This window comes from Cervus canadensis, chromosome 3 (assembly GCF_019320065.1).
Source record: "Cervus canadensis isolate Bull #8, Minnesota chromosome 3, ASM1932006v1, whole genome shotgun sequence".
In the NCBI taxonomy this organism is placed as follows: Eukaryota; Metazoa; Chordata; class Mammalia; order Artiodactyla; family Cervidae; genus Cervus; species Cervus canadensis.
In genome coordinates this window covers 78,154,389-78,170,188 of record NC_057388.1, presented here as the reverse complement: position 1 = coordinate 78,170,188, position 15,800 = coordinate 78,154,389, and the positions used below count along the sequence as shown (strand labels likewise).

The following is a 15,800-nucleotide window of genomic DNA, read 5'->3' as shown; positions in this document are numbered from 1 at the left end:
TTTTCATTTTGGCATCAAGTATGGACCACAGCACATTTCCCAGGTGACACTAGTGGTCAAGAACCAACCTGCCAATGTAGGAGACATAGAGACGTGGGTTTGATCCCTGGGTCGGGAAGATCCCCTGGAGAAGGACGTGGTAACCCACTCCAGCATTGTTGCCTGAAGAATCCCATGGACAGAGAAGCCTGGCGGGCTACAGTGTCTCAAAAAGTGTTTCAAAAATTTGGACACAACTGAGTGACTTAGCATGCACACACATGGACCACGGTGACATAAAGAGTGTAAGGACACATTACTTTATATGATCAGGCAGTACTGTTAGGGGTAAACATTTATGATGATGAAAATGTGTGAGTCAGTGCCACCCAAGTGAATTCTACCAAGGACCTGAAAACCCTTAGTGTAACTTACAAAATTATAGACAGCAGACCACAAGACCCCTATTTCAATTTTTAAATTTCGTCCTGATTCCAATCTCCATGAGAAAAGAGAGATTTCATCTCAAAAGCAAAGTTGCTACAGGTCACAGAATACAGAGTGGTGACAACAGTGGAACTGGTCCCTACCTTAGAGATGCGACTCTCATCCTTCCTCTTGGAACTCTGCAAAGCTTCCAGATGATGGCGGGCACTGTCGTAGTCCACCAGCTTCCGGCTGCGCTTGGCGATACGATTCTGCCAACAGAGAAACACAAGCATGAAGAGAAAGACACGGTCACAGATTCTCTTCTTAACTGCCAAAACACTTTCCTTGTACAGAGTAGCTGGAGATCGAAGTGAACCAGAATTTCAGTAGACAAATGATCGCTAGAAATCAAACTACTGTCTTTGATCCTTTGTGTGAATGTGTGTGTGTGTGTGTGTGTGTGTGTGTGTGTGTGCACGTGCGCATTCAGTCATGTCTGTTTCTTTGTGATCTCAAGGACTGTAGCCTGCCAGGCTCCTCTGTCCATGGACTTTTCCAGGCAAGAATACTGGAGTGGGTTGCCATTTCCTACTCCAGGGGATCTTCCTCAACCAGGGATAGAAACCGAGTCTCTTGCATCTTCTGCATTGACAGGCAGATTCCTTACCACTAGGGATTTGTGTGACTACCACTAGGTAAATACCTCCCTTCTGATAATAATTAGGACAATAATTAAGAGCTGAAGGCAGAATTTACAGTCAAAGACCAGAGAAATTCCAGCATTGGTGGAGGAAAGCACATAAACCTATACTCTCTATTAGTCTTTATTCTAAACCTTTAAATGTTCCATTTTAAAGAGAGTCAAAGACTGTATAAGGATTTGCTTTTTTAATTCTAATAGCACTCACACTAAGAGCAGTTCTATAAATCCTAAGAAACCCTTTTTTCCTAGAAGTGTTCAAAATCCCTTTTGATTGATTGTTAGAAATATCTGAGGAGCTTTAAGAATATATTGATTCCTAGAGACTTTCACTTCTAGTTAGGCTATAGAGAGCTGCAAAGAATGTTACTCCCACACTACAAGAAAAAAATATCTGGATAGTCTATAAAAACATAAATTGTCTTGACTGTATCAGAGACATAAACTCACAAGCCAATAAAGCCATCTGAGTCCCAAAGAGGGACGAGTCTCTGTAGGGAGATGAGACACAAAAACCATTTCACCTTTGGCAGGTAAAAACTGTTGCCAACCCAATACAAGTGGACAAGTTCAGTTCGGTTCAGTCACTCAGTCATGTCCAACTCTTTGCAACCCCAAGGACTGCAACATGCCAGGCCTCCCTGTCCATCCTGGAGTTGACTCAAACTCATGTCCATTGAGTCAGTGATGCCATCCAACCATCTCATCCTCTCTCGTCCCCTTCTCCTCCTGCCTGCAATCTTTCCCAGCATCAGGGTCTTTTCAAATGATTCAGTTCTTCACATCGGGTAGCCAAAGTATTCGAGTTTCAGCTTCAGCATCAGTCCTTCCAGTGAATATTCAGGACTGATTTCCTTTAGGAAGTGGACAAGAGATCAGCTAAAATTTTAACAAAGTGTTAAAGATCCACTGGGGGCTAAGGTGTCAGTTTGGAATAAGAGCTGGGTGTCCAAGACACAGGGGAGGGGCTTCCCAGTGGCTAAGACTCCATGCTCCTAATGCAGGGGGCCCAGGTTCAATCCTTATTCAGGGAACTAGACCCCACATGCTGCAATTAAGAATTTCACAGGCTGCAGTTAAGAGTTTGAATGCTGCAACTAAATATTCTGTGTACTGCAACTAAGACCCAGCACAGCCAAAAAATAAAAATTAAAAAATAAAAAGTTATGAGGGTATCTTGCACTTATGAGCAAGCTCTTTCCTAGGGCTTCCACTGGATTCTATCAGAGTTTGGGGAACAAGATATCCCTTGCAGTGCAGGTGAGAATGAGGTGATCTCTGACTGCCAAGGGGTAGAGACAAAGCCCTGCCTATTTCCTAGGTCATTTTTCTCTTTACAAAGCAAAAGCTTTATGCCACTTGAGGAGGAAACAACAGATCTTCATGTCCAGAGACACCAGGCAGAGATCCTCCATTCTGGGGAAGAAGCAGAAGCAAAACCAAACTGACCCTCGAAGGGACAGGAATCCCCCGGGTCCATAGGATATATTCAAAAATAATTTCAATACACAGCATTGAAACATGTATATTATCAAGGGTGAAACAGATCACCAGCCCAGGTTAGATGCATGAGACAAGTGCTTGGGGCTGGTACACTGGGAAGACCCAGAGGGATGGGGTGGGGAGGGAGGCGGGAGGGAGGATCGGGATGGGGAATACATGTAAATCCATGGCTGATTCATGTCAATGTATGGCAAAAACCACTACAATACTGTAAAGTAATTAGCCTCCAACTAATAAAAATAAATGGAAGAAAAAAATAATTGCAATACACAGAAGGGTGGGAGGGAAAAAAATCTCAACCCATAGGGGAGGAACATAAAACATTCTTTGGGGACTTCCCTGGTGGTTTAGTGTCTAAAACTTGGGATTCCCAATGCAGGGAGCTTGTGTTCAATCCCTGATTAGGGACCTGGATCCCACATGCCACTACTAGGAGTTTGCATGCCACAACAAAGATCGAAGATTCCACGTGCCACAACTGGGATCCTGAACAGCCAAATAAAGAAAGAAAGAAATATTTTAAAAATAAAAACTCATTGGACCTAAGATCTGACTTCGATCACAAGAAGAGGTTTGATCCCACTTGGGCAGCGGCAGCAAACTTCTGCTTAGACCAACCACAAATGTGAAACTGACTCTTGCCTAAGACACACCAGAAAAGCATAACATAAACAGCCCTGCCCCACTCCAAGTCCACCACTGAATAACAAGAAATTGCTGCTTACCACTGGAGGAAGGATAAGTGTATGGGTAGAAAGCCCCTCTGCAATACAGGCACACAGGACTCCTGAAGTCTGATGGGGAACGGGAACACTAATAAAAACTCTCTGGCATTCAAGGGCCCACCCAATGTGGGTCAAAGAGGCAAAGGCTGGACTTGAACTCAAGAGTCTGGAAATATTGTAGATGTTAGACTATATTCTCAAGGCCTTAGCAGCTCAGTTCTAGAGGAATTTGAAAGCAATGGTGCACTGAAAGTAACAATAGCAACAAGACTCAAATCCAGCTCAAGCTGCAATTAGCTCTTACGTTAACGGCTTGACAACAAAGAATGCCCACTTCCAGGCATAAATATTATTTCAGTCTTCACTCTTCCATACATGGAGCCTGGCATTCAATCAAAGATTTTGAAACACATACATAAAAAAAACCCAAAAAAAAAGGCCCATGAGAAAGGACAAAGAAATCAACAGAAACAAACTCAAACATGACCCAAATGTTGGAAGTATCAATCAGTAATTTTAAAATAACTATGACTAATATGTTAAAGTATCCAGTTGGAAAAGGTAGACAAAACACATAAACAGATAATTTCAGCAGATACATGGAAACAGTTAAATGAAAATCAAATGAAAATGCTAAAGACAAAAAAAAATTTTATATATCAGAGAGGATAAATTTGTTCAGTAGACATAAAACAGTTGAGAAAAGAAACTGTACAGTTGAAGGTAACTCAAGAGAAATTCTCATTAAACCACAAGGAGAAAAAAAAATTTTTTTAAATGCAGAATCAAGCACAAAAGGCCTCTAATACAATATCAAATAGTCTAACATAGTGTAAATTGGACTTCTCAGAAAGAGATGAGAACAAGAGTCAGAAGAAACATTTGAAGAAATAATGGCTGAGAATTTTGTGAAATAAGGAAGCCATCAAAATTCAGTTCCAAGAAACTCACAGAATCCCAAGAAAGACACCAAACAAGACACAGCCAGCTGTATCATAGCCAAACTGCTCAAAATCAAGAATAAAGAAAAACAGCAAATACAAAGGCAAGAATTACAGAAGACTAATTTTCAGAAACTATGCAAGCTAGAATACAATGGAGTGGTATCTTTTAAGCACTGAAAAATAAAAATCAACAGAGATCTTAGAATTCTATTCCAAGTGAAAATACTTCCCCAAAGTAAAGACGAAATAAAGATTCCTTTTTAAGCCAAACAACATTTGGGGGAACTCACTGCCACATAAGAATTGTAATACCAAGTGGAGCTGTCAAAGAAATGAGTATCAAAAATGAAAAAAAAAAAAAAGGCAAATAAGATTTTGGTTTTTTTTTTTTACTTTAAAATAAGTTTTTCTTAGTGTTTATTTATTTATTTATGGCTACGTCAGGTCTTGTGGCATGCGGGATCCTCACTGTGGTATGTGGGAGCGTGTGGGCTCTGCAATTTGCAGAGTGCAGACTTAGTTGCCTCGTGGTATGTGGGATCTTAGTTCCCAGACCAGGGATTGAATCTGCATCTCCGGCATTGAAAGGTGGGTTCCTAACCGCTGTACCACCAGAGCAGTCCCACCTCCTTATATTTTGAACCCTTGTGCCCTCACTTGCCTCACTGATTCCCTGCTCCTGACTCTGGGTTAGTACTCCTTCTAGCAGTGTCCAGGTTTCTGTGACAGACTCTGTCATCCAGATACTCTCTGCACAGACCACTTCCAACTGGTGCTACTGAAAAATTTGGCTGATATACCACATTCACTTAAAACATGCGATGAATTAGTCCAGACAGAGCAGAGAGAAGTGTCTGATAAGTGACAAAGCTCATTATTTTCAGCAGATATCTGTTACCTCCCAGGAAGCACTGACCCTCGAGGCAGTGGCCTTGTGTGACTATGGAAACTCTTACAAAACTCTGCTTTGTGGACTTGGGTGGGGTGGGAGCGGGGAGTCTCCTTTAATATCTTCCAAGAAGCAAACCTTGATTCTTTGAAGATAAATTTGATTTTTGAAAAGAGTTAAAATTCAATTACTTCCAAGCCTGGGAAGGTGTACTGGATCATCTTATTTTTTGTTCACAAACAAGAAGTGAAGTAAATAATGTGAGTCATTTTTTTGTGTAACTGACAAGTCAATTACAGAGTACAGCTTACTATGGTAGAAGTTTTTGAAGGCCATCACTCATTTTGATCCATATATTTTCGTGTTTGAAGAGCCAATCTTATTTCCTTACCTATTTGATATTTGGAAAACCTCATCTCCAAAGTAAGGGTAGAGTTAATACACCATAGCTTTTACATAGAAAATGATACAATTCTTATTTAACCATCCAATAGTAAGCTTTATTAAATAAATTTACTAGCTTAATAGTAAATGATTTTTGTCTTTTTAAAAAGATTGTTTTTGATGCTGACCCTTTTTCTAAAGGCTTTATTGAACATGTTACAATATTGTTTCTATTTTTTTTTTTTTTTTGGTGACAAGCCATGTGGGGATCATAGCTCCCTGACCAGGGATTGAACCTGTACCCCTGCATTGGAAAGTGAAGTCTTAACCACTGAACCACCAGGGAAGTCCCAATAAATAGTTTAACTAAGTGGTTTATTTAAAAGTACTTCAGATTTCCCACTATGCATTGACCTTACACAGCAAAGAAAATACTTTACTGAAATTTTAAAAATTTCAACAATAATCCCAATTTGGAATTCATTTTGGCCCGCTGCTCTAGATATATGCTGAGTGGCTCAGGCATGGCTGCCAAGATAAACTCTAAACTGCAAACTGCATTTTACAGTAACAGCTCACAGCTGTAAGCCTGCCTGGGTTAGTGACAAGCTGGCTCTTATTACAACATTGATGTTAGATGTTAGTGCTGTATAAAAAACTGTAACACCAGGTGCCCTGCCAATCACAGTTGGAAAAGTCAAACATCATCCCCTCATAACTGGTACTTCATAGCCTTTGCTGATGGGTTGCAGTAAATATTTGGAAATCTGCCTGAGGTTACACACAGCCTGTTGATATTAACAAGAGTCAAGGAGGTTAACTGTGTTCCAAGCTTTGAAAATTCTCCACTGTATTTTTAATCATAAGCCCCTTTTCATCAATAACCCATTCATTACATAAAAACTCAACACTCACTTTATCAAACAATGGAGTCTATTTCCACTTCTAACTTCCAGCCACCAAGTAAATGCATACTTCTGTGTATTTTCATAAAAGATAAGTCTTTCAAACACTAGAAACAGCTAGCCCACCTACTCTCCAACTCCAAATTTTCTCTTTCCCAAGATAAACACTGCTGTTTCCCTCACTGTTCACCATATGAAATGCTTTTGCAATTCTCTATCTTGGTTGAAACCCTATGTGTATGCTCTAATAGTCTACATATGACTTCACAGAAACAGAGAGAGAGATTATGTAGGTTTTTTTCATGATGCAGGTAAAACCATGAAATATATTTCATTTATCTTCAGGGCATGCAGCTGGAAAAATGATTCCAGATCTCTTATGTAAAGATGTTTCAGTAAGTGAAGGATCATCTTTATGCTTGCTCCTCCACCACACTGACTCCAGGAAAAGTAAAAATCCCACTGAGTGTTTAGACAAACTGTAAACATAAACCAAAATAATCCATCAGGAGTTTATTTTAATCTATGTTTCATCATAAGTATTTCTGTATCTATTTGTCTTCTGGAATTTTACACTCCTAAAGAGAATGGCTAATTTCCAAATAACTTGCTGCTCAGTACCATAGCAAATAACAAATAAGAAATAAATGCTTCACACTTCTTTTGATGGCATTAAGTTTTGATCCTGAAAGAAACCCAACAACTTTTCAAATGTGTTCTTCTGTAGGCAATCACAATTTTCATTTGCTTTTCAAAGTCATACTATCAAATATTATCTGAATAATTAAGACAAGTTGCGAAGTTCTTTGAAATTTTCCAATAGGAAGACAAACTTTTCTTTTACCTTCTTCTGATCTATTGGGAATTGATTTTCATGAATATTAATTACCAGCCAATAAACAATATTCTAAAGTGTGATAATTCTGAGAATCATTGCTCCATAAACATTGCAAATTCCAATATGAAATGTCAAAGTATCTGAAGATGTCTCAAAATGAACTCATTGTGTACAGAATTTTAAAATTTATTTAAAAACTTTTTAATTCTCAGAAAATTTTAAAAACTGACTTAAAACCTCTTCATTAGGATGTAGTTATATAATAGCTCAATAAACTATTCTGCTGCCTATGACAATAACATCACTGAGAATTGATATCTAGATTCGTTCTCTGGGATATTTTGCCAACAAAGCTAATGTATCTAGTCTGATTCACTTAGGTTCTTGTCTGGTGCCTCTGGTTTCCCCAAAACTCACTTAAATATTAGCCAACTAGCATTAGGCATTCTGTGCAGGGCCAAGGAAACGAACGTCATTGATTTTGGCCAAGAAGTTTCACTATGTTTCATGGCCAAAGGCAGTTCACGTTACTGCACGTATTTTCCTGGTGTTTGGCAACGTCTATAAAGAAGGTTAGGCAACCATGCCTGAAATTTTGTTTTACAGACTATGACCTAATAAATGGGTATTGTTGTAAGCTGCTTTAAAAAAAAAAAAAAGGCCAGGTAAAAATGGAACTTTACATCAAAGGTCACCTAGTAAAATGCTGCAAATGCCCATGGATGGTGGTTTACAGCTCCTCGATCCTCAGGAAAGGCAGCATGTGGCTGTCTTACCTTGAAGTCCTCTTTTAGCCGGGAAAACAACTGGAGGGTAGATCTATCAAAGCTACCATTTGCTATCTACAAGCCTGATGGCTTAAAAACCATCTTTACCTTGAGAGTCAATTCTGAATCTGTGATATTCAATCCTTCATTTGTGTATTTCCCTTTCAATGAATCCAACTGTTAAATAAGACAAATGTTTTAGACAGGATATTTTTAGATCCAGATGCAAATGTATTTGAAATGCTTACATCTTAAGAATGTGCAGGTGTGCTATGAACATACACAAAATACAGAACAAAGATCAGATTTTGCTTTCACATTTGCCATGAAGTTTCTCCTTTCCTCGTGACCTTGTTTATCCTAATGGAAAGTCTTGTCAAGTTGCATATAATAAAAAGGTTTGAACATAGACTGGAATTTTTTAGTAGCTCTGATTTATGATCAGATATATATATATATATAGGATTAAAAAGAATTCTATGGAGAAATAAAAGATGAAGCAGTTCATTAAAGGGGAAATGTTATTTCTGTAACTATATTTCATTTTATACTGATAGGAACAGAATAAAAATCCCACACTTAAATAAGCAAAAAGTTTCTGTCTTTGATGTCAGCTTGAGGACTTCTAACTCCACTTATTTCTTGCCCATTTTTAATAAGTACATGCAACCATTAAATTCTTCCCTTTATAGCCACAGAATAAAATACCTTTATGTCAGGAAATTGGCCCAGATAGGTGTCCAGTGTCAGCAAGGACCCATCCACTAATTTCTGATGGAAGTCTTCCCACAGCACATCACATTTCTGAAAGAAAAAAGGAAATAAAGAGGTGAATGCAGAATTATTTTAATTGGATACCTTTCACCAACTTTTAAAAAGCCTGAAACTATAAAATCAGATAAGTACTATTTCCTTGGATAGTAAATGGTAGAAGGAATGTGGATTATTGAAAAACACCTTAATTTGGCTACCATTTCTAAATTTACAATACTGAATGTATAGGCTACCTAAGGACTCAGCTCATTTAAAAATGTGTTTCTGCTTCTGAATTAATAAAGAATGTACTCAACAGAAGCTTCAAAAAGCCCCTGGTGCTGGTAGTTTAGTTGCTAAGTCATGTCCAACTCTTGGCAACCCCATGGACTGTAGCCTGCCAGGCTTTTCTGTTCCGAGGGATTTTCCAGGCAAGAATACTGGAGTGGGTTGCCATTTCCTTCTCCATCAGAAGGCCCCTAGATCCTTATAAATGGATTTTGGGGCTAAGAGTCTGAAGAAATCCAGTAAAAGAGCTTGCTTCTGAAGCAGTCCATGAAATTAGAAGCCACTCCATACAAACAACAAACCATTGCTGAAGCTTCCACACGGAGAGCAGAAAGGGCCCTACCATGCATGGAGCATCAGTTATGATAAACACAGCAACTATCAGATATTAGTATTGTTATGACTACTACTGTCACTGTGTCAAGTCAGAGTTGCTCAGATACATCTGACTCTTTGTGACCCCACGGACTATAGCCCGCCAGGTTCCTCTGTCCATGGAATGCTCCAGCCAAGAATACTGGAGTGGGTTGCCATGCCCTTCTCCAGGAGATCTTCCCAACCCATGGATCTAACCTGGTCTCCTACATTTCAGGCAGATTCTTTACCATCTGAGCCACCAAAGAAACCCAAAAGTGAAAGTATTAGTAGCTCAGTCGTGTCCAAGTCTTTGCAACCCATGGACATCAAGGCAGTTGGTTAAACACTTTACTTGTCTCTGTGTGTGATTTAATTCTCACAATATTCTTATGAGGAAAGTCTTCCTGTTGCCTTTATGTAGAAGAGAATGCTGAAGCCCAGAGATGATATATAACCGGGCCTAGGTCATGTAGCTGGTAAACGACAGAGTCTGGGTTCAACCCTTGAATGTGAAGCCCACAATCTGTCTCTGACACCAGGCTGCCTCACCAGAACAGGGTTCATATCCCAGCTGTGTGACTTCAGAATGAGTTTCAGTTTACCCAATCAAGGGAACTGACAACATAAAGTGCTTCACAGAATCCCAAGCCCATGGCAAGTGTGCAAGAACATCACTCCATATTCTTCCCATCACTACATTTGGGGTCTCCTGACACCATCTACCCTTTCTTTCTCCTTAGTAACAGAACCTCCAGTTTCTGCCAGGCACATGGCCTCCTAGGACACAGACCACACTTATCGGTCTCCACTGCAAGCTAGTGTAGCCATGAGACTAAATTCTGCCAACAGGATGGACTTGAAGGCAATGTCCTTGAAGGGAGGTTTGTCCTCCATGCTTCCTCCTTCCTGTTACTGGAAGACAGAAGTGAGTGCTGAGAGCCAGAGCTCAGACAGTCACTTGAAAGCAGAGATGGCATCAGGGATATGCAAAGACAGGTCCCCGATGGTTGCCAGCCTTCAGTGTCCATCATGGGAGAGAAGTTTCTGTCTTGTTGAAAACCACCTTTTAACGGTTGATTTGCTTCTTTTTCTTTTTCACCCTTTAAAACCCAGTTCTAATTGTTATAGATCCTTATTGAAGAATTTTATGCAACCAAAAAATTTAAATCCTTATACAAAAAGGCTTATATTCTATCTGAGCAGACCTCTGAACATGCAGTGCCAGCTGCTTCACCTTCAAAAGAGCTCAAATTTGGGTCAGCAACTGAAGATTCCCAAAACTCTGGCAGCCACAAGGACCAAGGTAAGATATCAACTGTTTCCTTAGGAATAAAGGTCAAGATAGTGGCATTTGCCACACACAGAATTGTAACACAGTGTTCTGAAAAGCCATTTACACAAGCTTCTATCATTCCGTTAAAAAGTCTCCTTTTCATAATGAATTTTAAATGTTACACCTCTAATCAGAAATTTACAAAATGAGTTAAACCTTTAAAACATGCTGTTGAAACAATGTCTTTATATTTAAGAAATGTGAGAAGATGTAATTACTCAAAACAGCATTGAAAAATAGTGTGTGGAGGCTGATTTTGCCCAATTCACATCCTTAAAGGTTTCAAAAGAAGTGAACAAGAGCCTTATTCATTAAAAAAATAATCTTGGTTTCTATCACAGTCATAACAAGATTATGACTTGTGATCAATATGGGGGTGTCAGAATTTTCAGGGAGCAGCCCAGGCAAGTTGTTAACCCATCTTTCCAAAGGCTGCATAGATGGTCAGCATGTCACCTACCAGACCTTCCTGTGGGTTGTGGAGGCCACATCTCTTAGGTCTTCCATGCCTCATGAGAAGCAACAAGCTCCCGTGAAGCATGATAAACAACCACTCTTTGTTTTAACAAAGAACTTGGTCATGAGAAAACTCCTGACAGCAGGATTCCTAATGTCTGTAACAACCACATGCACTGTGACTAGGTTGAGGGTGTGAATACACAGGCTTTCAGTGTATTATTAGGAGGTAAAATTAATACTCTGACTTTGCAGATGAGGAAACTGAAGCCAAAGAAGATTAGAGAACTCACCCAGTGTCACATCCCATTCTGCCTTCCTCAAAGCAACAGTAACTCCTTTCTTGCTTCCCAGAGCCAGACAGCCCTGGGCTAGACAGTGTGTTTTACATGTTAAGACATGTCTTGGGACAAAGTATTTCATTAGTTAAATTTCTACTCGCAAGCTCTGTCCTCAGCCCTGCAGACTGGCGGATGGACCAGCCGGCGGTAAACTGAAACAGACGCTGTTCTCAGCTCATGCACCTGCTTTCAAGGAGGGATGGGGAAGGAGGGGCAGAACATTAAAAAAAAAAAAAAATCAAGTCATGAGCCAATTCTCCTGCTGAAATGGGCTAAGAAGTGTACTAAGGGACAGAAAAGTGCTACTCTCATGTTGAAGAAAAACAATCTTTAACACACAGCTTTCTACCCAAGTGCTTTTATCATCATGTTCACTCCTCACTATGAGTTTGGATCAGTCTGGATGGCGGAACTGCACAGCGCCTTCTGGGTACACGGTGTTCCCTCCTGATTAGGGCCATGAAGTGCTGAGAGGGGATGAGCTGAGTGAGTAGGACACGGTGGGACCCGCAGGGAAGCCACCCTGGGCCTCCCAAGCGCTGTGACGGGCTCTCACCTCGCCAACCATTTTCACATCTTCACGCCCATACCAGTCAGGCTCATAGACTTCATGCAGCGACTCGGTGAGCTTCATGGAAGCCTCTTGCATGCCTAGCATTGGAGAAAAGCAATTCCCGTTAGAGAGAGGTGGGTGAAAAGTCTCTTCCTCCTTCCCCTACTTGTCTAAGTGAGAGGGAAAATCTTGAACACTTGCTAAATGTTTAAGGAAAAACTGGGCAGGTACAACTGTTATTTGCATCTGTAGTCACATCTTTCCTGATTCTGATTACAGCATGCACCTTCTTATATTTACAATAACAGTGACAGATACAGGATCTTAAATAAATAAATAAATAAATAAACAAGGCATTGTATTCTGAAAACAATATGTCCTACTAAGTGTGCCGTCACTTGTTAAATGACATGAAACCATAAACGTACAGGACACCTAGAGCTCTTCTCTATAAAATGACAGAGTCCTAGGAATTAATCCTAAATGAATTTGAATGTTAGAAATAAAGCTTTTTTTTTTTTGAAGCAGACAGAAGCACAATCAACAGGATTTTAGGGTATAATATTTGAAATGTTTTAAGTGGCCTAAATTTAAAAAAAATTTTTTTTAATAAAAAAAAAATTGTTTTCCAATATTATCAAGTTATATATATATATACAGTTTTAAGTTAGAAGCCTCAGAGAACTTCAAGTTCTTCTATCTAGGGGTAAGAATTTTAATTATTGGTATAATTTGGTATGTTGCAAAAATATGGTTATTAACAATAGTAAAGATATAAAGTTTCCCAGTGCAACATGGTGATATAAAGTATCACTAAACCTGTTTCAATCTCCCCTTTGCCCCTCCTTCAAAACATGGAGGGAAAACTATGGACTACAGTGGTGACCACTCAGGGCTGGGAACGGAACAAGGCGGAGTCTTTGGCTGGCGACGTGGAGAAGTGCCACTTTGGCACCAGACTCTCCCTCATAGCTAGAAGGTGAGCTCTGGCTAAGTTGGTGCCTTGGTCTTTGTCACTAGGGGATATGAAATGGGGCTGGATAGAAGGAGAGGAGAGAAAAACCAGAGTGCCATCATTAGAAGTAAAAGACACATCTTATAAACTCAATGCCAGAGAATCAAAGAGGGAAAATTTTTTGTGAAACCGAAAGCTGCAACACTCTAAATTCAACCATGTGTTTGGTGGATTTAAAGCAGTCAGTTTTGGGGTCAACAGTGAAGGAAAAAAGTCAAAATAGAAGATGTCTGAGGAGTTTGAGGTTTTTGAAGACAAGCTACCCATTCTCCTTGCTTGGTGCTTGCAATAAATTTTTCTCTGCTCCAGAAAATGAAATTATAAATAAAAATAAGATGTATGAAATGATCAAAGTACATCCTCAAACAATATGTACAAGAGTCACACTCTGGAAAATTATTCAGTTGCACAAAATAATGAAATCATGCAATCTGCAGCAACATGGAATGACCTAGAGATGATCAGACTAAGTGAATTAAGTCAGAGAAAGACAAATATATGATATCACTTATATGTGGAATCTAAAAAAAAAATGATACAAGTGAATTTATTTACAAAACAGAAACAGACTCACAGACTTAGAATACAAACTTATGGTTATCAAAGGAGAAAGGCAGGGGAGGGATAAATTAGGAGTTGGTGACTTACATATACACACAACTTCACATAAATTGATGACCAACAAGATCCCACTATATAGCACAGTCAAATATATTCAATATCTTGTAATAATCTATAATGGAAAAGAATATTAAGAAGTGTGTATATATATACACACGCATATATGTGTATATACATATAACTGAATCACTTTACTGTATAGCTGAAACTAACAACATTGTAATCAAATATATTTCAATAAATTATTTAAGAAGTAAAATAAAATATTAGTCCCACCCTCTAAAAAAGAGTCAACATCTAATCTGGAATTTCACAATACATTTCCTCTCTTTGGAGGGGCTTCCCTGATAGCTCATTTTGCAAAGAATCTTCCTGCAATGCAGGAGACTCCAGTCCGATCCCTGGGTTGGGAAGATCCCCTGGAGAAGGGGATCCAGTATTCTGGCCTGGAGAATTCTGTGGACTGTATAGTCCATGGGGGTCACAAAGAGTCGGACACAACTGAGCGACTTTCACTTCACTTCAGGGGACAGACAATCCCCCTTGTTTTCCCCTGCTAAGACGCAGATACCTATTTGGTCTTTGCACACGAAAGGTATGAACGTGTTTTGTAGCCACATGAAGTGTGAAAGCCTGTGACCCTCTCTCCATAAAGGGCACATCACTGAACATGTTTAAGACGCCCTTTACCATGAGGAGTACAAACAACCCACACCAGCTGAAATGACTTGACAACCATAAGAGGAAGCCCAGCAGGATACTGTGGGAAAGCAGTGATGACTCAGTTCTCTGGGGACACCGATGAAATAGTCTTATAGGTGTAGAGACAGGCAAACATTGTATTGTGTGTGTGCTTAGTCACGTCCAGCACTTTGTGACCCTTTGGACTGTAGCCTGCCAGGATCCTCTGTCCACCTGATTTCCCAGGCAAGAATACTGGAGTTAGTTCCCAATTACTGCTCTTGGGGATCTTCCCAACCCAGGTATCAAACCCACGTCTCCTGCGTCTCCTACATTGCAGGCAGATCCTTTTCCCACTGAGCCACAAAAAGTAATGCAAAAACCATCATCCATCCTCTAGCACTCTGAGTCCAAGCAAGGAAGAATCTTTCTCTTGTGACGTGGTCTCCACATGCAGTCACTGCTGACCATATGTGGCAGGAATATTTATCTTGAATGTCCATGTTTAACCCTAACCCTAAGCAAACGAATACTAAGAAATGCACCCCTCAAATTCACACCAAAAGTGAGTCACTAGTTAGAATTCTATCATTCAGATGGCAAAAGGCTTCTGAAGTTTCCTTTTAATTCTTCGAGTCAGATGGAAGTTATAAACAGCCACATAGACAAGCTCTTAATGTCTTAAGAGGAAGAAAGACGCATGATGGTATTGCAGAACAAAAACCGTTGTGGTGCAAAATGAAACTGTGACTTAAGTTTAAAATAAAATTCTATAAGATCTTACTCTTTGAGGCAAAAACACACAATGTGTGTTGCAGTAAATATGTCTATTATCAGCCCAAAACAACTACTAATTGCTGTGTGGATAAGTAGCAGTGTGGGTAATTTGGAAAGAAATTATTTTGACAAAAAGCTGTTTCTACAACCCTCCATAGGAAATACTCTGACAGATAGACAGGTGAACAAAAACACAAGTCTTGCTCTTAAAAGACAAAAAGATTAGCATAGATTTAGAATTTCCTCTGGTGGCAGAGCAAAAGAGGAAAAGACACAGCTAAAACCCAAGTTTCCTTCAGAGTCATTTGGCAACATTAAAGCAGAATAGATGCTAAGTGGCATTTAATAATATCTAATAGCCAATATTTTCTTGGGCTTTCCAGGTGGCTCACATGGTGAAGAATCCACCTGCAAGGCAAGAGACCTGGGTTCAATTCCTGGTCCAGATGATCCCCTGCAGAAGGGAGTATTTTCTTAAAAGATGAGTGGTTTTCAAAACTATAAGACAAGTATCAAAATTCATACATAGAAGAATGATCATCTTACTACTGGATGGGAACCA

The 15,800-nt window shown here is 39.6% G+C and overlaps 1 protein-coding gene across 2 annotated transcripts in view; it reads right to left on the bottom strand.

Moving 5' to 3' along the window:
- AMPH (amphiphysin) overlaps positions 1–15,800 on the bottom strand; it is a 210,384-nt gene that overhangs the window by 71,586 nt on the left and 122,998 nt on the right. For both annotated transcript variants that reach the window (XM_043463553.1, XM_043463552.1), the window contains exons 4-6: positions 12,148–12,242; positions 8,772–8,867; positions 570–677 (exon numbers count right to left, since the gene is read on the bottom strand). In XM_043463553.1, the coding sequence (XP_043319488.1) occupies positions 570–677; positions 8,772–8,867; positions 12,148–12,242 (299 nt within the window). The remainder of the gene's footprint in view (positions 1–569; positions 678–8,771; positions 8,868–12,147; positions 12,243–15,800) is intronic.